Source organism: Neolamprologus multifasciatus, chromosome 6, assembly GCF_963576455.1.
Source record: "Neolamprologus multifasciatus chromosome 6, fNeoMul1.2, whole genome shotgun sequence".
NCBI classification, from domain to species: Eukaryota; Metazoa; Chordata; class Actinopteri; order Cichliformes; family Cichlidae; genus Neolamprologus; species Neolamprologus multifasciatus.
The window spans coordinates 30,602,311-30,627,150 of record NC_140444.1 but is presented as its reverse complement, the minus strand read 5'-3'; the positions used below and the strand labels follow the sequence as shown (position 1 = coordinate 30,627,150).

At 40.4% G+C, this 24,840-nt stretch overlaps 2 protein-coding genes across 3 annotated transcripts in view; both read right to left on the bottom strand.

The window, feature by feature from the left end:
- Positions 1 to 23,394, bottom strand: part of LOC146517307 (intercellular adhesion molecule 2-like) — a 29,216-nt gene extending 5,822 nt beyond the window's left edge. Inside the window, exons 1-4 of one of the 2 annotated variants that reach the window (XM_085162290.1) lie at positions 23,204 to 23,390; positions 22,331 to 22,600; positions 21,847 to 22,173; positions 19,681 to 21,594 (exon numbers count right to left, since the gene is read on the bottom strand). In XM_085162290.1, coding sequence (XP_085018416.1) covers positions 21,407 to 21,594; positions 21,847 to 22,173; positions 22,331 to 22,600; positions 23,204 to 23,276 — 858 coding nt within the window. In that variant the 5' untranslated portion in view covers positions 23,277 to 23,390 and the 3' untranslated portion in view covers positions 19,681 to 21,406. Of the gene's footprint in view, positions 1 to 64; positions 115 to 19,680; positions 21,595 to 21,846; positions 22,174 to 22,330; positions 22,601 to 23,203 lie in introns of those variants that run through there. The other variant, XM_085162289.1, reaches the window with a different exon arrangement.
- On the bottom strand, positions 12,090 to 15,542 carry LOC146517308 (cell adhesion molecule 4-like). The gene is made up of 5 exons (XM_085163051.1): positions 15,423 to 15,542; positions 14,207 to 14,476; positions 13,515 to 13,865; positions 13,060 to 13,314; positions 12,090 to 12,106 (listed from the first exon to the last, which is right to left on the bottom strand). The coding sequence occupies exons 1-5, from the start codon at positions 15,493 to 15,495 to the stop codon at positions 12,090 to 12,092; spliced, it is 966 nt and encodes a 321-aa protein (XP_085019177.1). The 5' UTR covers positions 15,496 to 15,542.
- Positions 23,395 to 24,840: the final 1,446 nt, after the last annotated feature.

Sequence of the window (24,840 nt, the reverse complement as noted above, 5' to 3'; positions counted from 1 at the left end):
ATTTAGATCACAGATGATGTAAAATCCACTAAAAAGTCTCATTTTCTAAAGTAAGCATACTTACGATAAAGAGTTGGATTCAGAATGCTAGTACACTGATCACCAGCATCATTGGTATGATAGCATATGAAAAATGGGTCCCAGTCAGTTAGTCTGTCAACCGTCCAGAACATCGTGGTTCCATTTTTTGTAACTTTTCCCACAGCGTGCTCTAAACCTGAAGCATCTCCACTGCAGTTCTTCTGACATACATCACATGTAACATTGGCTGGGTCACCGTACTTCACTACCAGTGCAGATGGAGTGAACACAGGATACTCTGTGCAGCTAGAATCTGTAAGAAAAAAACATTACATGCAATTATTTGCAAGAAAAATATTTACCATCCATCCTGCTCACCTCAGTTGCTTTCAATGTATAAGTGTAGCAGATCAAATCTGAGCCTGTCACAAATGACTGGAGCCTGCACCCTGTCTGAGGATGAGCTTTTTCATGTACAGGAGATCATTAAGGTGTCCATGAAGCAGGTGGGAGAAATTCCCATGAAAGTGAAAAGTTAAGAATATGATTAAGATTATTGATCAGCTGTCTGTGACAAATATAAGGATGTAGAAAATATGCGATCTCTTCAACTGTGATAACGTTTGACTATATTTGAAACTGTCAGTCTCCTGGGATTCACATTTCAGTAACTCTGAAAGATTTGATAAACCAAAAACATCCAGTGAGCAGCACTTCTGCAGAGACAGCGGCTTGTTGAGGCCAGAGGAGAAAGGGCAGACTATGATCATTTAGATTTCACCTGCAACTGTGCTGGACAGAAAAGCATCTGTCCTCGAGGCTACAGCAGCACAAATGCATGTTGGGTTTCAACAAGCCAAAAACAGAAATCAGAGGCTGCAGAGAGACAAGCTCCACCAAATCTGGACAGTTGAAGTTTTCCAACATCTTTTCTCACAGGTGTCTCCAAACCAAAAACAGACTGACTGAATGAATCTGTCAATATCTTTTGGACTCAAGAGCAAGAAGAACTGAGGTTGTTTTAGAGCAAATTGAGGCCCTGCTAAGCATTTAAATGATAACTGACTTTGCTTGAGCAGTTAATAATGATAATTAATCATTGATTGTCTTAAAGTAACTTTTAGATTTGACTTGAATCTTCCAGCTTTGTGTGTCATAAAGTCACCCTGTCCTACACAGTAAGCGACAGATACAGAGAGAGATGAGAAATTCTGATGTCGGACAGTGTGGAGAGATTATGAGGACCCAAATGCAGACACTTGAAAAAGGGAGTGAGTTTAAACAAAAGGCGAGCCATTTATTTGGGTTGAATGAAAATATAAATAAGAGGCAAATGAGAACAGAGACTTAACTAACAAACTAAACTGCATGAACTAAAGCTAAACACAGAACACGAGACCTGGATGTGGGAACATGGAGCGAGAAGGCGGGAGCTGGAGGAAGGAACGCAAATGGACACAAGACAACTGCGGAGACAAAGGAAGGACACACAAAGAGGGAAACATGGAAACAGTTACAGGAGACGAGACACGGAGGGAGCGAGACCAAACACAGACACGACTGGGGAAAGACAGAGGACATGGCAGACTCTCACAAGAGACACAGGAAAGAGACAGAGCCCAAAAAACAGATACAAATTAACTCAACAGCATAAAAAAACTGAACTCAAGACTAAACTGAATGAAATTGAACTTAAAACATCTTCACGATGTAACGGAAGGAAACATGAACACAAAATAACACAAAACATTAGAGGAGCAAAACTCAGACCTAAACATCCTGATAAAGCAAAGCTTCATAAATCAAAAGGAAAACTCAAAACGCTCAAAACACTCAAACCATGACATGTGAACGTTAAATAAACCAGCAAATTGATACATGATGCAGAGCCTGCCTGAAGTAGTTCTCAGGCTTTGCTCCATTAGCTAAGAAAGTGGTTAATACTGTGCTACACATATAGTTACAGTATATCACTTCATATGTTATGCACTGTCTGGCACTTAAAAGGATATAGATGATAACTATTACACAGAAAATAAGGAAGGCACAATACTGAGAAAAGTAAATTAAGAAAATTACGAGAAATATATATATATTGTGAAACAATACATGTGAAAATCACATAATTTAATTGTTTAATATAATGTACAGTAAATAAGACCATTGCAAAAAATAGAACTGCCATTTATAAACACAGTAACCAAACTCCACATGTGTGAGAACTTACCGTAGCCTGACACATGGAAGTGACACAGAGAAGGCAACAAAGAAACAGCCAAAAATATGCAACAGCAAAACATGATGTTCAGCTGGTGTCGTCTAAAAGTGAAGCTGATCAGCTCAGATCTGAAATTTAAAGGAACTGCTGCTCTGTGTGTGTGTGTGTGTGTGTGTGTGTGTGTGTGTGTGTGTGTGTGTGTGTGTGTGTGTGTGTGTGTAGGTGTGATGTGAGACTGGGTGGGAATATCATAAACAAGTGAAGCGATATTGTGGTGGTTTTACAAATGCCAGATACAAAATGCAAACTAAACTTCTTCATCAAAATAATTTACATGATAAGTTTACACACACTCGTCATGGGTGTGAAACTTTTGGTAATTTGTGGGTTTTTAGTAGTTTCTTTGAACTGTTCTTTTTCCAGGGTGCAATGACTGTACAGCACACGCTGTTAAAAAACACACAAACAAGAATTGGGTCACAAGTTTCAATTTATTTTAGACTTTATTCAGTGCGCAGCGGGCCAGAGTTTACATACAAACAGAAGTATGCATATCTACATATCTCTACACATCATTGCACATGCACTCAGTAACAACAACAACAACAACAATAATGTACTTCAGTAATATACCTCATAACTCATAACTGTTCACTGTCAGTCTGCACACTGCTGATTTGCACACCTTTTTAATTTTAATTTTTAACTTTTATACTTGACTTTTAAATTTAGTTTTATTATTTATCTGGTATTTTATTAATGTCTCTGGAAAGGTCGTCATTTTGATGCAGGGAAAAAGAGCAGTTCAAAGAAATCGTTAAAAGCCCCAAAATACAATGGCATTAATGCCCATGATGAGTGCTGTCAGATGAGAGAAAGTAACATTTTATTAAATTAAAAATCACACAGAACAAAAACTAAGGTAATATATGAATATGTTTTATGTAAAAAATAAAAATAAAAAAGTTATCTAAGTTCAAACATTTTCACATTCTAAAAAGTGCTTTCTGTGAGCTGTCAAGCACTTTTCACACGTGCGTCACACATGACTGAAGCTGATAAGGCCAAACCACAGGAAGGGTGTTTGTGTTCATGTACCAGTTTGTCAGCATTTGAATTTCTTTTTAGAGACAGCTCACAAAGTTCAAAAATATTTTAGGGAGGGCCAACACCAAAACAGCTAAGCAAACAAAACCAACCAAAACGTGCTAGAGCTCAGAGCAGAGGCCTGTACCATGAATCAGGATTTGGAGATTAGGGTAACATCAGCTTTAAGCCTGGGTAACTTTGTTGCAGACAGGCTGTACAAATATTTTTAAATATAACATAAAATGAACAAGAAAAATACATATATTGCAAACAGGTTAAATTGCGGTTTATCAGACATATATTATTTTCAAAATAGAATAATAATGTTGGTTTAACCTAAGGTAACTAAATACACTCAACATAATAAGTTTAATGAGTTGTCTTAATCTTATCTAAGTAGCAACAACAATGTACATGGAAAGTGCCTTGAGGCGACTTTTGTTGTGATTTGGCGCTGTATAAATAAAATTGAATTGAAATCTACACTTATTCAAACACATATTCAGTGGAAAATACATTCACATCCACACCCTTCTTCAAAGGTCTTATGTATGCAAATTATAGGACTGCTGTCTTACATTTGGGCAATATCTCTAAAATTAGAAACATCCTGTATCAGAGTGAGGCTGAAAAACTAGTTTCATTATTATCAGGTTGTCCTAAAAACAGCTGAAAAGTCTTCAGTTGATCCAAAATTCGCAGTAAGAGTCCTTCTCATCAAATAATCAGGCCCCATCTTTTCTTATAAACCTTATAGAAATGTATCACCCCATTACAGCACTTGCTCTCAGACTTACTTCTGGTTCCTCGAATATTTATAAGTAAAATGGGAGGCAGAGCATTCAGCTTTCACACCCCTCTTCTGTGGAACCAGATTTGGGAGAGAGACACCATCTCTGCTTTTTAAGATTAGGCTTAAAAGTTTCATATAGTTAGGACTAGATCAGGTGACCCTGAAGCCTCCCTTAGTTATGCTGCATGAGGTCTAGGCTGATGGGGGATTCCCATGATGCATTGAATGATTTTCCTTCTCTCATCCATTTTACTCTCACTCGGTGTTTCTACACCTCTCTGCATTTAATTACGAGTTATTGTTAATCTCTGAGTCTCTTCCACAGCATGTTATTTGTCTTGTCTCCCTCTCCCCAAACCCTACTGGCTCCTGAGCCTGGTTCTGCTGGAGATTTCTTCCTGTTAAAAGGTTTTTCCTTGCCCCTGTCAGCTCCCGTTCCATATACTTTAAATCTCATTGCTCTTCTGTCATCCTGCCTGTCAGACTCTCGTTTGTGTAACCTTTGTCTCACCGCTTTCCCTCAGAGCTCCATCCAAGCCTCCATCTTCATCTCTGGGGGAGTCCCATCCTAACTCCTATCACTGCTGGGATCCTGTTGTGATTTGATGGGTCATTGGCATTTAATCATCAAACTGCGCGTCTCTATAGTATGCCTAATTTTTATGTATTCCTCCCGTTTGTTATTTATTCCTGCTGTCTTACTATTTATATTTTATTCCTGTGCAGTTGGTGTCTAAATCCCAGTCATGGTACATGTACAATAACAATAATGGGCTATTCTATTGTATTCTAAAGATCGTCATGTGTGATATAAACTATCTTTGAATTTGTTCTCAAGTAGCACACCACTAATACTGCTGGGAGAAAAATCATGCAGTAAGTGGAAGGACAGCGGACCATGCTTAGTTATATCATTTTTTATTTGTTCTCAGATTTTGTATGAAGTTCCTTCCGCTTCTCCAGGGCCGGATCTCGGGGACAGCAGCCTAAGCAGAGAACCCCAGACCTCGCTCTCCCCAGCCCCCTCCTCCAGCTTGTCCAAAGGAAAACCAAGGCTTTCCCAGGCCAGCCGAGAGATATAATCTCTCCAGTGTGTCCTGGTCTGCACCTAAGGGCCTCCTCCTGGGGGGACATGCCCAGAACTCCTCTCCCAGGAGGCATCTTGTCAGATGCCTGAATTACCTCAGCTGGCTCCTTTCGATGTGAAGGAGCAGTGGCTCTACTCCAAGCCCCTCTCAGATGGCTGAATTCCTCACCCCATCTCTAGGAAGAGGCCAGTCGCCCTTCGGAGGAAGCTCATTTCCACCACTTGTATTGATGATCTCATTCTTTTGGTCATTACCTACAGCCCGTGACCATAGGTGAGGGTAGGAATGTAGCTCGACCGGTATATTGATACGATCTGGTGCAGAGTCCGCATCACTGCACCAATCCATTTGTCCATCTCCCGCTCCCTTCCCCCATCACTCGTGAACACATCTATGATATACAAAAAAACCTTCTCCACTTGGGGCAGGAACTCGTCCCTGACCTGGAGTGGCATTCCACCTTTTTCCAGTTGCATTGGAGGTTCTCATTCCCGCCGCTTCGCACTCGGCTGCAAACCACTCCAGTGTGAGCTGGAGGCCGTCACCTGATGAAGGCAATAGAACAACATCATCTGTGAGAAGCTAAAGTGAAATTCTGAGACCACCCAAGTGAAAGCTTTCCTGGTCTAGAAACATTTGCTTCAGCTTTGTGAAAAGCTCTGATAGTTTTAAATGTGAATACTGGACAGAGGGAGAGGTGGTGTTTATGGTGTCCAAGATAACAGGAGCTATAGCTTCTCGTGCCAGTGAAGGGTGCTCAGTCTGAGCAATTCACCTCAGGTGAACCCTGGAAATGACCAGAAATCTTCATTATTCTGATCTTTGGTGTCAGCAGACCTGAGTCAAAGTGGTTCGGTATTCATCTCCCAAACTGACTCTCAAGTCAGAGTTTCCAGAACATACGGCTCTGTCTCTACACATCCAGCTGAGCGCATGCTGTGTATGTCTAATTTTAAGATTTACTTTTTTAACAGTCAGATAACTTTCATAAATGCTTTGTATGTCAGAGGGAAAAATGGATTTTAATGAAGCTTAAAAGATGAGATATAAGTGATACGTCTGCAAATCTGCATATTTACTGTGAACCCACTGTTTGTTAATTTTATCTTGTGTTTTTGTTTTATTGTTCTTCATTTTGTCATTTTTCCATTATGTGTTTTATCCTATTGTAAAGTGTCCTTGGGTGTCTTAAAAGGCGCTTTATGAATAACATTTATTGTTATTATTATTATTATTATTATTATTATGTGAGGGTTTTTCTATTCTACTAGTGTCAGCATCTGAACAGACTATAACCAGTCAAGGGCTGACTTACAAAACTCTTGTCCGTACTTTTCCTTTAATGCCCTGTTAAAAAAGTGCAACGCTCCATACTTACTCACATTATGTAAGGTCAGTTGAAAGAATATTCTGCAGAGGGATACACGAGAACCTCCCCAGGAAGCAGACCTGACCTGCTTCTGTCATGCCTCCTGTTTGGTGATTTTACAACACCCACTTTCACTGAAGGCATGGCTGTTATAACAAAACGAGTGGATGCAGTGCTGAGGGAGAAAGAAAACAAACAAAACACAGCCTCCACTGTCACCATTGCTCTCTGCAACAGAAAAGCAAAACTGGGAACTCAGAGCTCATTCCCTTTCCATCCACGTTTAGACTTCATGTTTGATCATTTTCACACATTTGATTTCGAAAAATCTATCTGGGACAATGTTTTTCCCTTTTATTCTTCTGGTTTTCCTACTCACTTTTCTGTGCACCCACCAAGTGCCCAGCTTTGGTAAGTGAAATGTTTTCCAGCTATAAAAAGATACAGACTGTTTATGGCATAAACAATTTATTGCTTCTTTCGTTATTTCATATCATACAGCTGCTAAATGTTAGCCTGATGAACTCAGAGGCATTTTTACAAGTAATCTAATGCAGAAGGATTGCATATTTATTTTCTTCTATTTTTTCTATTTTTCTTTTGAAAAGATGATCCAGTGAAATAGCCGAAATCCCACCTCATCTTCAGGTTGCTGCTCTCTGTTGGCCCCTTTCAGCTCATATTTGGATGAAAGACTTTATAATAAATAACTTTAAGCATTAGACATAGGACATAAACTGCAACAACACAGGCAGCTGTGATTAAAGTGTACATGGGCTCTATCACAAAATCAGGAAGATGTGTGCTCATCTTCCAGCACCACAGAGGATGCAAATATCACTCAGTATAAACCGGTGAAACGGCGCAGTCTTGTACTGTATCTTCACCTCGGCAAAATTAAACCAGTCGAAATACCAAATGAGGCCAACAGTGGCTCGATGAAGCCATTCTCCACAAGGACTTTCCATGAAGTTCGTCTTGGCTGTGCAAGCGAAGAAGAATAAAACTAGCCAAGTGCAGATGAAGTGAGCGAAGATGAACCAGGGCAGCACGGAGGCGAAAAGAACGAGGGCAGTGAGACGACAAGAAATGAGTAGGCTACCAGTGTCACGGCCTTTCTAGTTCTGGCGTTTATTTCATTGAAAAATATAAACAAAAATTAACCCAATAATTTCAAACATAAACGAAAGTTAACTTAATCTGATTTAAGAAGTTCAAAAAGTGGCAAAAAAAAAAAAATCATTTTAAACCCTCCCGTCGTCCCAGCTGATATTTGGTAAATAAAACTTTTCCACCACACCCTCCAGGGTGCTCTTAATCCCTTAATTAATGAGAGGGTCCAGAAGTAAACAAACTAATCACGTTTACAAACCTTTTCCAAAAGTAAAATTAATTACTGTCACGGCTGGGGCAGCAGTCGTGTGGTGTTGCAAAGAAGGACCCAAAATGCAGGCACTTGCTGTGATGCACGGGAGCTTTATTGTGGACGGGGAAAATAACAAAAGCGAGGACAGAACTAAACATAAACCTAAACTGAGGAAACTAATAACAAACCAAACCCGAAACCATAACTCACGGAATAACACACAGGGGGAAACATATGGAGTTGATATGGGGATGAGAGCGGAGACTGGAGAGAGAGACGAGATTACCAAATAACACAGACGGAGCGACGACGAGCAGAAGCAAACACACAGTAGAAATACACACCAGGTAATCAGGAAAAGACACGCAGGGGTGGACACAGCTGAAACTAATGGCTATAACGACACACAGACCTTCCATCAGTGTGAATGTGTATATAAATCCGGTATATGAATACAGTGAAATATCTTCATTTTTAACATATTTATGGCTGTGATGAACCATCATCTCTCTCATGTGTTCTACTACGTGTGACATGACGGTCGTGAGTCTGCACACAGACGTCGTGTCGATGGCGCTGTGGTGAGGTCAGAATAACTAAGAGCTGATTACGCTCAAAACTGAGACTTTTTCTGATTGTAAACAGCCTTTAAAGTTAAATGTTGCTACCAGGGTCGTCATAGTGGAGGCAAAAGTGATGCTCAGATAAAGACACCCAAGGAGCCAAAGCAAGGAGGCAGCCGCAGGTCTCTCTCTTAAGAATGTAACACAAGATGAGCTCATACAGTGGCAATTAAACGTTATTAAAACAGCAAATAGCTTTTATCGGTGTGGTTGGTTTTAAGGTTGATTTAAAAAATTGCGTTCTTTTCTAAACAGAGGAGAGTTCAGCTTTTTTCATTATATATATATATAATGAAAACACAGAAAACAAAGACGTCATTTTTTGATTGTTGAAAATCAGCACAGTTTCAAGTAAACTGTTTGTCGGAAACATTAATAGATCAGTTCGCCCGCTTGTTTGAAATATTATGAGTAAGCCACAGGACCACAGGCAATAATCTGGGATTGGGCAAAAAGACGTGATAGAGGCGGATGGAAGTGAAGAGAGCGTGGAAGTGAAGAGAGCGTGGAAAATAAAGGTTTTCTACCACAGATAAGAGCTTTTGCGTAAGTGGTGAAAATGGTTTTCGGGTCTGTTTCAAGCATTATGGGGTTAGTATCCTTGGGCAAGATACTAACCCCATGTTGCCTACTGGTGGTGGTCAGAGGGCCCGGTAGCGCCAGTGTCCGGCAGCCTCGCCTCTGTCAGTGTGCCCCAGGGTGGCTGTGGCTACAATGTAGCTTGCCATCACTAGTGTGTGAATGTGTGTGTGAATGGGTGAATGACTGAATGTAGTGTAAAGCGCTTTGGGGTCCTTAGGGACTGAGTAATACACATATATATACAAATGCAGGCCATTTACCATTAAAGGAGAGAGACGTCATGACGTCATGACGTCAGAAACTCTGACAGCCCATTCTTTGTGGGCGTTACCTATTTTCAATGAGCCAATATGGAACGTTGTTGTGGGCGGGGCCTGGTTCAAAGATGAAAGGCAAGAGAACCAGGCCGTGACGTCACAGTCAACTCAAGTCCATAAATTGCAGGTGAAACCCACACTGGACCAGCACGTTTCTTACTTATAGTCACGAGCGATTCACTGGATGAGATTTTGTTCTGCTACCCTCAGTCATATTTGAATGTCTGATTCATTGTAACATCGTAGCTTAAATGTCAAAAATGAGTGACCAACAAGCAAAACCAGAATTAGTGTGCACTCTGCCAGAGAGCACACTGGGCGACCTGGAGGTCGAGGGGGAAGAAAATTTAAAAGTCCTGGAGGAACAGAAAGTGGTGAAGGACACAAAAGAAATGCAGAACAAAGTGGACGAGCAGACAGAACCATTAGCCGAGGCTGAGACAGAGAAAAAAGACACGGCAACCCCAGATTCCTCCTCAAAGTTGTGTGTCAACAAAGTTGTTCAGTTGATGGTTTCAAATGCCACAGAAAAAGCTGAACCGAACCAAGTGAAAAATGCACTTGAAGAAATGAACAAACTGGCAAAAAAAGAGTGTGAAGAGGCCAAAAAAGCAGTGATTGAAGCGCAGACGGCACTGTCAGAGGAGAAGACAATGGTAGAGGACGCAAAGAGACAAACTGAACAGGAAAAACAAGTGTTAGAAGAAGTGCAGTCTGAATTCAAAGATGAGACCAACCAGGCTGAAATATCAGCTTTGGAAAAGACACTGAAGCTGCAGAAAAAGGTGCGCGTCAACTGGGTTATTCAGTTGGTGGTTTTACTGGCCAAAGAAAAAGTCTCCTCCAAATACAAGATCTTCACAGAGCGCCTCACTCCCGACTGCATCAGCCATCGTCTGGTTGAGAAAATCTGGCCTGAAGTTGAGGAGAAACACTTGAATTTATCCCACGACAGCATTTTTAATGTGGGCAAGGCTATTCTCAAGGATCTTTGCATAACATACAACTGCAAAGAAAACCTTTTGATTTTTAATCTGAGGGAACAGCTTGACAATATTACCGTCTCAATCTTCACTAAACACCTGTTGGCATTACCAGCAAGAGTACTCAGTGTCTCTCAAGACAGGCAAGAGTACAAGGAAGTTGTAAGAAATGTGACCAAAGATCTGGTAATGCACGCCATCAACGAAGGAAATGAGACGATGACAATGAATCCAGTAGCATCTGAGTTTATTGTAGAGAGGCTTTTCCAGAAGATCTGGAACAAAATTTTGTCAAAAAAGTACAAAATGTCCTTGGAGAACATTGGAGAACTCGCCCTGACAATATACAATGAACTCCATGACAGGTGGGATTCTCCAATACTCTTAATGTGGTCAAGAAACCCAGTGATGGATGAAGCAATCGTCAGCAGCTTCAAAAAACATGCAAAATTGAGGAGCCAAAACATCATCTTCAGGGCTTTCTCATGTGCACGCTAAAATCTAACCGACACGTGCATGTGATTATGTGAGAAAACTCTTAAATTGGCTTCAAATATTCATTTCAATCGGGCTTTCTAAATTTAATTTTGAAACTAGAGTGGTTAAAAATAACTACTCTTCTTCTCCCAACTTCCTTCCCTCATCACCAACTGGCCGAGGCAGATGGCCACCCCATCCCAGAGCCTGGGTCTGCTGGAGGTTTCTCTCTTTTAAAAAGTGAGTTTTTCCTTCCCACTGTCGCCAAAGTGCCTGCTCTAGGGGATTGAAGTCTTTGTGCATTATTGTAGGGTCTTGACTTTACATTATAAAACACCATGAGGGAAGTGTTGTTGGGATTTGGTGCTGTTTCTTAACTCAAAAAGTCCAGTTACAACAGGATATTTTGATTTAAAAAACAAAAAAACAAAAATAAAAAAAAAAATAAAAATGAAAAAAAAAATTGAATTTGTGCTTTGTTTCATTTACTGTTTAAGAAGTTTGTTCTTCCTGCAACTTTTAAAAACAACAAACAACAAATAGCTGAGCTGTTGGATTTACTAAGTGCATCCAAGAATACAAACAAGCAGTCCTCACACACATTTGAGAAAAACTGAGAGACCTTTGAATCTTTATAGCTTACTGAATATTCATCTCTTTACTTTGTCTGCATGTGTCCACTTTTTTTCTTGTTCTATTTGTATTATTCTCATTTCAAAGACATTCAAAGCTATTTGGAGACATGCAGAGTTCCTTAAAGATGAACCTAATATAATTACACGAGTTGTTTAACTGAGGTAATCATTCTTTCCCCCACAGTCCTACAATTTTTCCCTTTTTCTGTAAAGCAATGCAAATACATTTTTAATACTTTCAGTCACGTTTTTAATATTCATACAGGAATAAACTACAACAGAAACACAGTCACAAATATAGGCCATAAATATACAGACACCATATTTACATACACATTTAGTACAAATATAATGTTTACAAGGAGTCTGATTCTTCAACTGATAAACATTTGACTTTGATTTCCAGGAATTTTCCACTGTGAGATTAATGGAAAGTGTACATTGCACATAGTAACAATGAATGACGGACCCGACCACACAGATCGCATTTTACTACACTTTTTACTCAGTTTTTGTCTCTTCCAACCCTCAGCCCCAGCTGCCAGCTACACACACACAGCAACAACACAATCTCAGGTCCCAGCACGTCTTATGCAGGGGAGGGGTGATGAACTGATGGAGCTCTGCTGTGTCAGCCTCCCCCGCAAGCGTGCCACAAACCAGGTCCTGCTACACACATTATATTTCCACAAACACAGATCAAAGTGAAGGAAGAAAAAACGCAAACTAATCATGAAGCTACAGAGCCCCTTTGCTGATATGGGTAAGGAAGGTCTTTATTGCATGGCCACATGTTGATGTGTCACAGCGTTTAACATGAAACTGTGAAAAACTAGGTACAACTAAGACAGACTGTGAAAAACTATAATCAACTATGAACACACTGGATGTGAGATGTATTAACGACTTTAAGTTTGAGTGAAAATAGCCTGCATTATCAAACAGAAAATGGTTAAGGAGAGAATCAGACAACAGATGTAGAACAGAGGGGACATTTATCTAGCAGAGACCCTCGAAGACCCCGTGGGCCCAGTTTCAGCATCACATTTAAACAAAGAGATAGAAAAATGGGGAGACCTTACCTTGGAAATGTGCTTTTTCCAAACAACAACTTCACTTAGAAGCTAGACAGGTACAAGCTGCTCATCAGAATCAGTATCAAACACACATATTAACCATTCAGTCATTTATTCAGCTGTCACTAATGATAATTTTACTGAGTTTGTAGTTTCCCATTCAGTTGTGTTTGCAGTAGCATCCCAGTGACAGACCAAGGACCAGAGCTCCCAGTATTGTCCCAGATATTATATATGGGGTGGAGTTGACTGTAGAATTGTGTTGAGGTGGGGTCGGGGGTTGGGTAAAGAAAGGAAAGGAGAATCTTTTATACCAGGCAAATTAAAAACACCAAAACACTCACAATGAACTTAATTTCTGAAATAATATTGTGATTGATCTTCAGTGACTCATTTTCCAGGAAGTATCTGACAACACTCACCTTGTACATCAATGTTAAACTGCTTGGTGACAGTCCCTACTGTGCTGCTCACAGTGCAGATATACTGTCCTTCATGCTCAAAGCCGACAGATTTAATAGTGAGAACGCTGCCACTGTAGGAAGGACTACTTGTTGGGCGTGTCCAGGTGTATGAGGGGCTGGGGTTTCCCACAGAGGAGCAGTTCAGGTGTAGAGTGTCTTTTTCTGTGATTGTGATCACATCTGGATTTGGTGGCTTCTTTAGCTCAGGCCCATCTGTGAGATTATTGAAGAAATATATTAGCAAAATTGACATTGATTACTAATTTATGCACATATTTGTTCTTTTTTAAACATCATGACATCATTTATTTGATTTCTGCTGAACTCTGTACAATATCTGAATCAATGTATAATGAAAATTTTTTTTAATAAAAGCAAAAAACAAAAATGACACAAATATAATCTAAACAAACTGTTCATTCTTTTATGCTCACAATAGACTGTAACATTGACACTTTCTGATGTCACCACTGGAGGGCTCTGTGGTCCAGCTGGTCCCAGCTCCAGCTTGGTTTCGCACCAGTACTGGGATCCATCATCTTCTCTACTGGGGGTGATGTTCAGAGTGAAGGTCTCATTCACTGGTTTCTTATGTTCACTCCTGGACTGTAGGTGACCCAGTGCTGTGTTTCCTCTGTAGAAGGTCACAGTGAGGCTTTGAACAGGAGCTACGTTCTGTACGCTACACTGCAGGGTGTACTGCTGAGTCTCAAACATCATCTCAGTGTGGTTTACAAAGCTGATGGAGACACTTTCTGGAGGCTCTGAGAAGACAGGGAAAGAACGAGTAACACAGGTAGATGTCAGTCAGTAACTGCTGAGAGCATGAATCCATCTAACTGGAAAGAAAGGGAAAGAAACAAAAAATGTAAAGAACAACACAGAATGCAAGCTAAAGACTTGTTAACAACAACTAAGGGGTTGAATCCATGTAACTTTATATTTACGCAGAGAAAGAGGTTGATTTGGGATTATGAATTATGAAAAATTTATTGGCAAGTGTCATGATCTAGAGTACATATTTACATATTTACACAAAGAAATTGAATTCAGATTATAAATGACTCAAAATTCACTAAAAAGTCTGATGTTATAAAGTAAGTACTTACGATAGATAGATCCAGAGCGCTGCAGCACTGATCACCAGCATCCTTGTTATAATAGCACATGACAGATATGCCCCATTCAGTCAGTCTGTCAATGGTCCAGAACATCGTGGTTCCATTTTTTGTAACTTTTCCCACAGCATGCTCCAAACCAAAGACATCTCCACTGCAGTCCTTCTGACATACAACACATGTAACATTGGCTGGGTCACCGTACTTCACTACCAGTGCAGATGGAGTGAACACAGGATACTCTGTGCAGCTAGAACCTGTAAGAAACAAAGTATATATGTCTGAGATAATCAAGAAAACTATAATGACACCAGTGCTTTATAATCCATCTTATGACTTTATATTTTACAATAATAATATATTTTATTGTTCAATCTCAAAATATCTGGATGTTTGGTGATTTAGCAGTAAAGTCAGAAAAAATCTACAAAGAAAATAAACATTTATCTTGAATGAATGTATGTCACATTTGGACTAGATTTGAAAAAGATTTGTTTTATGCCATTATAACACAAAGTATCCTGATATGATAACCTTCTCTTACCTTACATGATGTAGTTCTGATGCATGTTTTTTACTCGCTTGTTTCAAAATAGTAACCAATTTCTAACGTATTAGAATATTATCATTATAAGATTCAACGATAACCTTATGTATTATTCAGACATTCAACTAACAGCCATAGTAATTACTTGAAGTTTGTAAGTGTCAATCAAGATCTGCGGCTGCAGATCGTGAGTTTCTTTTGTGAGGACCTAAACATGGACAAAGGAAGGCAAAACTAGATTTTTAATAAAAAGCAAACCGTTTATTAAGGATGGTAGAAAGACATGACCAAAAACTGTCAAACCAAAATAACAGAGAAAACCTGGAACACTGGGAATACCTTGGAAACACACAGACACACAAGCCAGACTCCGACAGGAGACACGGGGATGACAGAGACTCAAGAGGAACCTAACACAAGAAACTTAAACTAGGCAGAAAGTTAGAAACATGTAACTAAACTTGGGGCTGACTCTAAAACTGGAATTGAATCCATCTTTAAAATAGAAACAGTCACAAAAACACAATAACCACAAGACACTGTGTCAAAAGACCCAGCATGCTGACAGTAAGGCTAACATTCAGCAGAATCAGGACTAAACAAGAACATCCCGAACACAGACAAAGCGTCTTATAGCTGGGAAACTTTTTACTTACCACAGCTGGACACATGGTGGGTGCACAGAAAAGTGACTGAGGAGGCAACCAGAAGAATAAAATGGAAAAACATTATTCCCAGCTAGAGTTTTAGAAATAAAATGATCAAACATGAAACCCAAAGGTGTACAGAGAGGGAATCTGCCCTCCGAGTTCCCCGTTTTGCTTTTCTTCTGTAGGAGAACAATGTTGGCAGAGTAGCCTGTTTAAAATACATCCGCTCTTCTGTTTTTTGCTTTTGTTTTTGTTTTGTTTTTTATCTTCAAAGATAGTCAGCTGTGAAAGTGAAACTCTGTTTTTCTGAAGTCAGGGATTCAAGTCAAGTCTGTCTCCTGAGGAGGTTTTACAGTCCAGATCAAAAGTTTAAGAACACTTGCAAAATGACAAAAAAAAATAATCATATTTAGCATTGTTAGATCTTAACAAGGGTCCAAGTAGAGCTTGCAACAAGAAGAAATTGGAGTGAGACAAGGAGTGAGCATGCAATTTATTGAAAACTTAAACATGAAGCACGAAGACATTAATAAAATAATGTCTTCATGTGTGCTCAATCATCCAGGTATGTAATACCCAAAAGGTTGATTCTGTTCATCTGGACGTAGTGTTTTCAGTGGGAGAAACGTTTCATCATCCAAGTAACTTCTTCAGTCTCAGCTGACTGCAGGTTTCCCCAATCTTATAAAGAGTACATTTGCACAATGACTGAACCAGCCCACTACATGAACAATGGGCTGTGAGGTAAGTTCCTAGATCATTAATATGCAAATTCTCATGACCATTGTTCAACGACTACTAATCGAAGCATACTGATCAGATACCACTGATCAATGGCCATGAGTAACATCCACAGAGAGTTGGGGAATGGCTGCAATCACAGCACTGTAAGATGGTGAAAGATGTAGCCTTAGGCCCCCTCCTCAATTCAGAGATGGTCTTTCCCTTTTCACGTAAATGGCTTCCTTGACTTTGCGCTCAAACCTCCCTGTCCAGGATGTGTACATCCTCATCATTTTAAACAGTGTCCACTGGCCTGAAGGTGTAAATAGACTGCAGAGTCCTGGCTTGATGAGGTAGCTCTTCTGTGTTGTGCCATCTGCTTCGCCAGAGGTTGTTTGGTTTCCCCGATGTATAAATCCTTGCAATCCTCCTGGCACTTAACGGCGTACACTATGTTACTCTGTTTGTGTCGGGGGATCTGATCCTTGGGGTGGACCAATTTGTGGTGCAGCGTGTTTTGGGGTTTAAAAGTCACAGAGACCCGGTGTTCAGAAAAAATGTGTCTCAACGGCTCCGATACTCCTGACACGTAGGGGCGTCATGGCGGGGTACGCCGGTGTGTTTGTGAAGAGGACCCAGAGGCAAACACTAGTGAGAGGAACTGAAGCTTAAACAAAAATCGAGCCCTTATTAGGGCTGATGACAAGAGTGTGAAACAAAACAACTCGCACAGTGGCAGGGGCTAAACTAAGACCCAAACCGGCAACACTAGAAAAGACTATGACGACTATGAACATGATTTTGCACAGGCATGAAAGAAACGATGAAATACAAACATGAACTAGATACATGAACATGCCCTGAACAAAATGATGAAAACCTTGGAAACCTGAAGTGACATGGAGGGTAGGAAAACAGACAACCTGACGCTGAACAATGGAAGACACATAGGAGGTGATCAGAGGAAGGAGAAACACATGAGGAAACAGTCAAAGTCAGCTTTAATGTCAAAGACCATATATACAATCATACACAGGAATTTGAAATTGCAATGCTCCCATGGCCCTCAAAGTCCACTAAAACAATATAAAGACCTACCACTTGTGTCGTCTGCAAACTTGAGCTGTGTGATGGCGTGCAGTCATAGGTCAGCAAAGTGAAGACAAGGGGGCTCAACACGCATCCTTGGGGAGCCCAGGTATTCAGTGTTCTTGTGCTGGAGGTGTTGCTGCCGACCCGTACTGTCTGCTGTCTTCCTGTCGGGAAATCCAGCAGCCAGTTACACAGCGAGGTGCTGATCCCCAGCAGATGCAGTCTGTGAATGAGCTGCTCTGGAATGATGGTGTTGAATGCTGAACTGAAGTCTATGAACAGCATTCTAACGTATGAGTCTCTAGTGTCCAGATGTGTGAGGGCTGAGTGAAGGGCAGTTGAAATTGCATCATTGGTCGAGCGGTTTGGCCGGTGTTCTGAGAAACCATCCTACCCTGAGAAATCGTCCTACCCGTATTGTGATTTGCCAGTGACTTGTGAGTAAACCTAACGCTACCCCTAACCATAACCATAACCATAACCATAACCGTAAGAACCATAACCTTGGATGAGAGAAAAATAAGTTCATTTGGGTTTGGTGTTGTTCGCATGCGTCTGCACAGAAATATTGGGTAGGATGTTTTTTGAGGTAGGATGGATTCCCAGAACACCGGTATGCAAACTGAAATGTATCCAGGTTGGGGGGAGGAGATGTTTTGATTTGATGCATGGCTAACCATTCAAAGCACTTCATAATGATGGAGGTGAGAGTGACTGGACAGTAGTCGTTAAAGCAGGAGGTAGGTGACTTCGGTACAGGAATGATGGTGGAGGCTTTGAGGCATGTGGGAACGACAGCCTGGCTCAGTGATGTATTACAGATGTCTGTGAAGACATCTGTGAGTTCCACAGCACAGTCCCTCAGTGCTCACCCAGGGATGCTATCAGGACCTGGGGCTTTGCATGTAATGATCCTGGCAAGGGATCTCCACACACTGTCTGGGGATAGTGTCACCACCCGGTTGTTGGAGAGGTGGAGTCTTCAAGCATAGAATTCGTTAAGCTCATCCGGTAAAGAGGTGGAACCGACAGCGGTCTGCGGAGTGGGCTTGTAATCTGTGTTGGTTTCTATTCCTTGCCACAGCCTCTGATTATCTTTGCTGTCGCTGAAGCTTTGTGAAATCCTCCTGGAGTACTGCATTTTCGCCTCTGATGCCACGTTTAAGGTTTGCCCTTGCTGTTCTTAGGCTCACCTCATCCCCAGCTCTGAAGGCTGCATTTCTCAACCTCAGGAGCCTGTAGACCTCACCTCTGAGCCATGGTTTCTGATTGGCCCAAACAGTGATGGTCCTGGTCTCTGTGACATCATCAATCAGTGCAGTCTTTTTAAAGATCTCCCAGTATGTGGTGGAAAAGCAGTCTTGTAGTGCCTCTGAGGACCCTTCTGGCCACACACGTACCTGCTTACAAACTGGTTTTGTGACTTTGACCAGGGGCCTGTATGCTGGCATTAGCATAACAGTGATGTGATCAGAGGCACCAATGTAGCACCAATGTAAGGGAGGGGCATGGCTTTGTAATCGCCTCTCTGGGTGGTGAAAACATTGTCCAAAAAAACAATGACACAAATGAACACAATGACGCCACAGGGAAAGAGAAACTAAACACAATGACAAACACACAATACTCTTTCAAAATAAACCAGGAAACACTGAGGAAATAACAATAATCAAAGAATAAAACTAAAACACACAAAACACTGGGCCATAGACCCAGTACCGTGACAACGGGATCACTACGAGTTTTTGCTTAGGTAGCGGTTGTCCTTCTCTCCTGGATCGGCTGGAGCTTTAGCCGCCTTCCCAGCTTTGACAAATGTCCAGTGTCCAGCTGGGATAACCACATTTACTCAGGGCCTTCTTGATGTGCTGTTCTTCTGCTTCCCTGGCTGCTGTGTCTGTGGGGATGGTGTTCGCTCTGTGTTGTAGTGTCCTGATGACATCCAGTTTATGCTCCAATGGATGATGAGAGTCAAACCTTGAACACTGATCTGTGCGCGTAGGTTTACGGTACACATCAGCTTTTAGATGTCCCCCATTACTGATGGAAATCTCACAGTCTAAGAAGGTTAACCTGCCACCTTTCATATCCTCCCTGGTGAATTTGTAGTGTTAGTCCACCGAGTTAATGTGATCCATGAATTGTGGTACCTCCTGAGATTAGATTTTCACGCAGGTGTCATCCACATATCTGAACCAATGTCTTGGTGGTGTTCCAAGGTAGGATAGCAAATCCTTCTTTTCCACTTCTTCCATGTACACGTTGGCCGCGGAGGGTGAAACTGGGGAACCCATGGCACACCCATGTTTCTGCCTGTAGTACTGACCCACAATAATACTGACCCTTGGATGTGAAACTGTCATGGCTCAGAGGCCCATGGAGTGGAATGGACTCAAGCGCAGAACCAAGAGACCAGAGGCTTGAAGTGATTTGCAAAAACAAAACTTTTATTTACAAGAATTACTAACTTAGATTCTCAAGGCAAAGGAGGGCTCCACCCAGAGGAGGAGAGCCGATGCTGTGGAAAGTTACTCAGACTCACCCAGACCATGACAGAAAAAGGTAGAATTAACACACAGTTCCAAAAGCAAACACAACTGATCACTGCTGAGGGTGGTTCTGTTGCTGAATGTGGGGTCATCCTCTAATCTCTTGCAAACTACCTTCAGTGACTGGAATGCAAGTGAAGGGAGATATAACATCTCTCTTCACTGACTGTACATGTACTAAGATTGGGGAAACCTGCAGTCAGCTGAGACTGAAAAAGTCACTTGGATGACAAAACACTCTCCCACTGAAAACACAACATCCAGATGAACAGAATCAAGAATCAATTTGGGATTTACAAAAGGTAAACCTAGATGATTGAGCATGCATTATTTTATTAATATCTCTAAAATAATAGCAGCACAAATGAAAATTTTTGCAGCACAAACATAGCACAAAAGTTTGACACCACTTTTGTTTGATTTGGGTAATGCGGGGGGGCTGGTTAACCTTTTGACCTTTACATTTTCATTAATATCTTTAAAACAGAAGCAGCACAAACAACAATTTTAGTAGCACAAACGTAGCACAGTTGATTGACAGCAATTTTGTTTGATTTCCTTAATGTGGGGACTGGTTGACCTCTGATGACCTCTAGAAATTCTTACTAATATCTTTAAAATGATAGCGGCACAAACTAAAAATTTTGCAGCACAAATGTTTGATACCACTTTCGTTGGATTTGAAGAAGGTTGGGGCTCCAACTTCACTCACATCTTAAATTTCTGTAATCAGGTGTAGTTGAAACAGCAGTATTTTGTACATATATATTTCAAAGTCTTTTGATTTTTCATACGTCATAACTCTTCATAATTCATATATATTCAACTTCAAATATTATGCACAAATGTGTATCTTTATCCTAATAATACCAAGTCATGGTTTCTCTTTCTCCTTTGGGTTTATTGCGGTTCTCCAGCTTCCTCTCTTTCGTCTAAAAATGGTTTAATCAGCTTGTGCCACTTGTCTTTTCAAACAGGCTAAATGAACAGAAAGACAGAAACTTCTCATGTACACATTAAATGTTGTGACCAAGAGGAAGAAGTTGTTTACATTAAAAAAAAATCAACAACTTTATTTTGGTTCATATTTGGTGTACATACATAGAAAAATCAATATACACACATAAAACAGAATTCTGCGATTAAAGCCATTTTCAGATCATATGTTTCATTATATAGAAGGAAGCTAAGACTGGTGTCTAAGACCACTATACAGGAAGATCTGTTATAGTGGCTGTCAGTGAATAAAGCATTAACGCAAAACAAAATGTATAATGTGCATTTATATACATTTTGTTCTTATTTATAGGAAAATGAAGGTGTTTAATTTCTAATGAATTAAAATGAGGACGACATCCCAGAGCGACACTACAAGCTGAGAAACATCAGTTTGTTGGTGTTTCTAGCACAGCTGTAAACGACTCTAATGGTCCAAATAAAAGAAAGCAACTCTAACTACTCGCCTTAGTTCGTTATGTGTGTGCATATATAGAAAACAACTCATTTAAATACTGCTCACTCACTGCCTTTAAAGCTAAGAAGCTATACAGAACATGAATGAAGTATTTGCTATGATCTAATTACATTCATTGTTATAATAGGCTCATCCAATCTTTTGATATGAAATCAGATGAGAGCAGAGAGCAGAAGCATTAAACACATGAAGCTGTGAGTTAATATTCTGTTGGAGCTGCTCTGTGGTGTAGTGATTGCTTGTGCAATTACTGCTGTCGTGGTCGCTGTTGTCGTTGTGGCTGAGCTTGTAGTTGATTTGGTGGTTGTAGGTTCTGGCTTTCTGGTTGTGGTAGTAAAATCTAGGAAAAGACAAACAGGTAATTTGAGCAAATAAACACCTGATGTATAAATCACGTGTTTTGGTCTGTCTGTTAATATTTTCTGTCTGTATTCTAAGATAAGCTAACCTGCTCCCAGCAAAAGGTTTAAGATTATGCACAAATATGGAAGAGATACCAAACAAAGAAAAAACTTGTGTTAAGAATCTGTGTCGGTTTGGTGTGAATATAAAACTGAGGTTTGATTCTTTTAATTTTCCCACAGTGACTTACAGACTGTAGCATTGAGTTTTTCTGATGTCACCACTGGAGGGCTCTGTGGTCCAGCTGGTCCCAGCTCCAGCTTGGCTTCACACCAGTACTGGGCTCCATCATCTTCTCTACTGGGGGTGATGTTCAGAGTGAAGGTCTCACTCACTGGTTTCTTATGTTCACTCCTGGACTGTCGGTGACCCAGTGCTGTGTTTCCTCTGTAGAAGGTCACAGTGAGGCTTTGAACAGGAGCTACGTTCTGTACGCTACACTGCAGGGTGTACTGCTGATTCTCAAACATCATCTCAGTGTGGTTTACAAAGCTGATGGAGACACTTTCTGGAGGCTCTGAGAAGACAGGGAAAGAACGAGTAACACAGGTAGATGTCAGTCAGTAACTGCTGAGAGTATGAATCCATCTAACCGTGTATTTACACAAAGAGATCAAATTCTGATGCAAAATGATGCAAAATTCAGTCTGATGTTATAAAGTAAACATACTTACCATAAAGAGTTGGATTCAGAGTGCTAGTACACTGATCACCAGCATTATTGGTATAATAGCACTGTAGAGATATGTCCCATTCAGTCAGTCTGTCAACTGTCCAGAACATCGTGGTTCCATTTTTTGTAATTTTTCCCACAGCGTGCTCTAAACCTGAAGCATCTCCACTGCAGTCCTTCTGACATACAACACATGTAACATTGGCTGGGTCGCCATTCTTCACTACCAATGCAGATGGAGTGAACGCAGGTTTTTCTGTGCAGCTAGAACCTGTAAGAAACACAGTACATGTTTGAGAAAATCAATAAAACAGTAGTTACAACAACACTTGATACTAAATCTTATGGTTATATAGTTTACATTTCCTTCTAGATAATTCTCACAGTATTTGGATACTGAGATTTGGCAGTAAAAGTTTAAACAAATCCACAAATAAAATGAACATTTGTTTTTTATGGATGTCTGTCACATTTGGACTAGATCCCACAAAGTTTTATATTCTTTAAATACAAAATATCCATAAATAATAATCCATCACCACACAACTGTACACGATGGTCTTGTTATATATGTGTGTTGTTTTTCACTTGAGTTGTTAAAAATTTTAAGATTGACTGATTGATTTAAGATTCAATGATCACATTACAAGCACTAATCTAAGAGCCACAGTTAGAGTAATTAATCTATCACTTTACAACTTCTAAAATAAAAAGTGAGAACCATTAAATTAATGGGGTATTACAGTATGCTTCCACCTGTAATGATGGCTCTAAGTTTCTAAGACATTCAGCAGCAGCAGGACTAAACGTGAGCTGTAAATTAGTTGTACCATGCACATCGTGAACACAGCCTCTTGGAAAACCTTTCACTTACCTTGACTGGACACTTGGTGGGTGCACAGAAAAGTAACTGAGGAGGCGACCAGAAAAATAAAATAGGAAAACATTATTCCTGGCTAGATTTTTAGAAATTAAATGTTGTCGAGAAGATGATCAAACATTTAGTCCGAAGGCGTTCGGAGAGGGGAATGTACTCGAGTTCCTCATTTTGGTTTTCTATTGTAAGAGAACAATGTTGGCAGTGTAGCCTGTTTTCACAGCACACATCCGCTGGTTTTTTTTCCTTTCCTGTTTTACAGCCATCAAGTTATCAATGTTGGAAAATTGTGAAAACAAAAGTGTAGCATTGTCACCGTTATACATACTGCAATCTTTTTATATACTGACTTTAAAGTAGTAGTAAGACTTTACTAAGTAGTAATAACCTCATAATAATTAAAATATATATCAATCAATCAGTATGACTAAGGAGCTTGGAAAGAAAAGCGTCTGAACTTCTTTAAGTTGCTTGAAGACGTTTCACCTCTGATCCGAGAAGCTTCTTCAGGTCTAGGGTCAAATGTTGGAGAGTCCCAGATTTAACCCCTGTGGGAGTGTCCCCATGAGAGGGACAATGGACCCCCTAATGATCCTCTACCTAATCAGCCAAGGTGTGAAAATGTGTGTGGGTCACAATCAGCCAGGGTTTCGGGTGAGCTCATTGTGAAGTACCTCAGGAAATCACATGATACCACCTTATCATGTGATTTCCTGAGGTACTTCACAATGAGCTCACCCGAAACCCTGGCTGATTGTGACCCACACACATTTTCACACCTTGGCTGTGAAAATGGGTGTGGGCCCAGGGTGTGAGTGGGCGTTAAGGCTTCTGGGAAGGGAACTCAAAACTGGATTATAGATGGCAGACAGTGTTGTAAACCACCGCCTCAAAGATGGTCGCTCACAGTGGACGTAAATGGCTTCTTTCACTCCTCTTTCAAACCATCTGTCCTCTCTGTCCAAAATGTGAACATTGGCATCCTCAAAAGAGTGACCATTGACCTTTAGATGCAGATGGACTGCTGAGTCTTGTCCTGTGGAGGTGGCTCTTCTATGTTAGTACATACTGATTCTATGTCAATCAGTATGACCTGAACACACCATGCACTGGTTTTTGTTTTTTTATCAGTCTTAAGGTTTAAACATTTAGTGGATGCTTCCAAACGTTTGCTTTATATCCAGTTTGTACTTATTGTGCAGTTACTGTTTTGTATTTTTTGCTTGTTGCTTTTAATGCCATTATGGTCTATCATGCATTAGCTTATAGAGTACTCTGTATATGCATCATAACTTTTCTAAACTGTAATATGGGAGAAAAATCAGTTGTGCAATTGAGAGCTTTAGTCATGAGCCAGCATTAGACAGTGGCTCTGCTTAAAGTGAAGATTATCCATTTTAACATGTTCTGAGTGTCCCATTTCAGTCCTGTATTGTAGGCTATGGAGAACTCAAGGAATTCACACACACCTGCACAGTGCACTCAAACATATTTATCTATACATAATATCTGTAGGCTGATCGGAGGTCCACACTTACAGGCAACAATGTTGAAGGTTTGGTACTTTGGCTGAAGGAAAAGAGGAAGTTTTGTTATTATTTCTGCACTTTCTGTTGTAACCCCAGTTCTCTGTA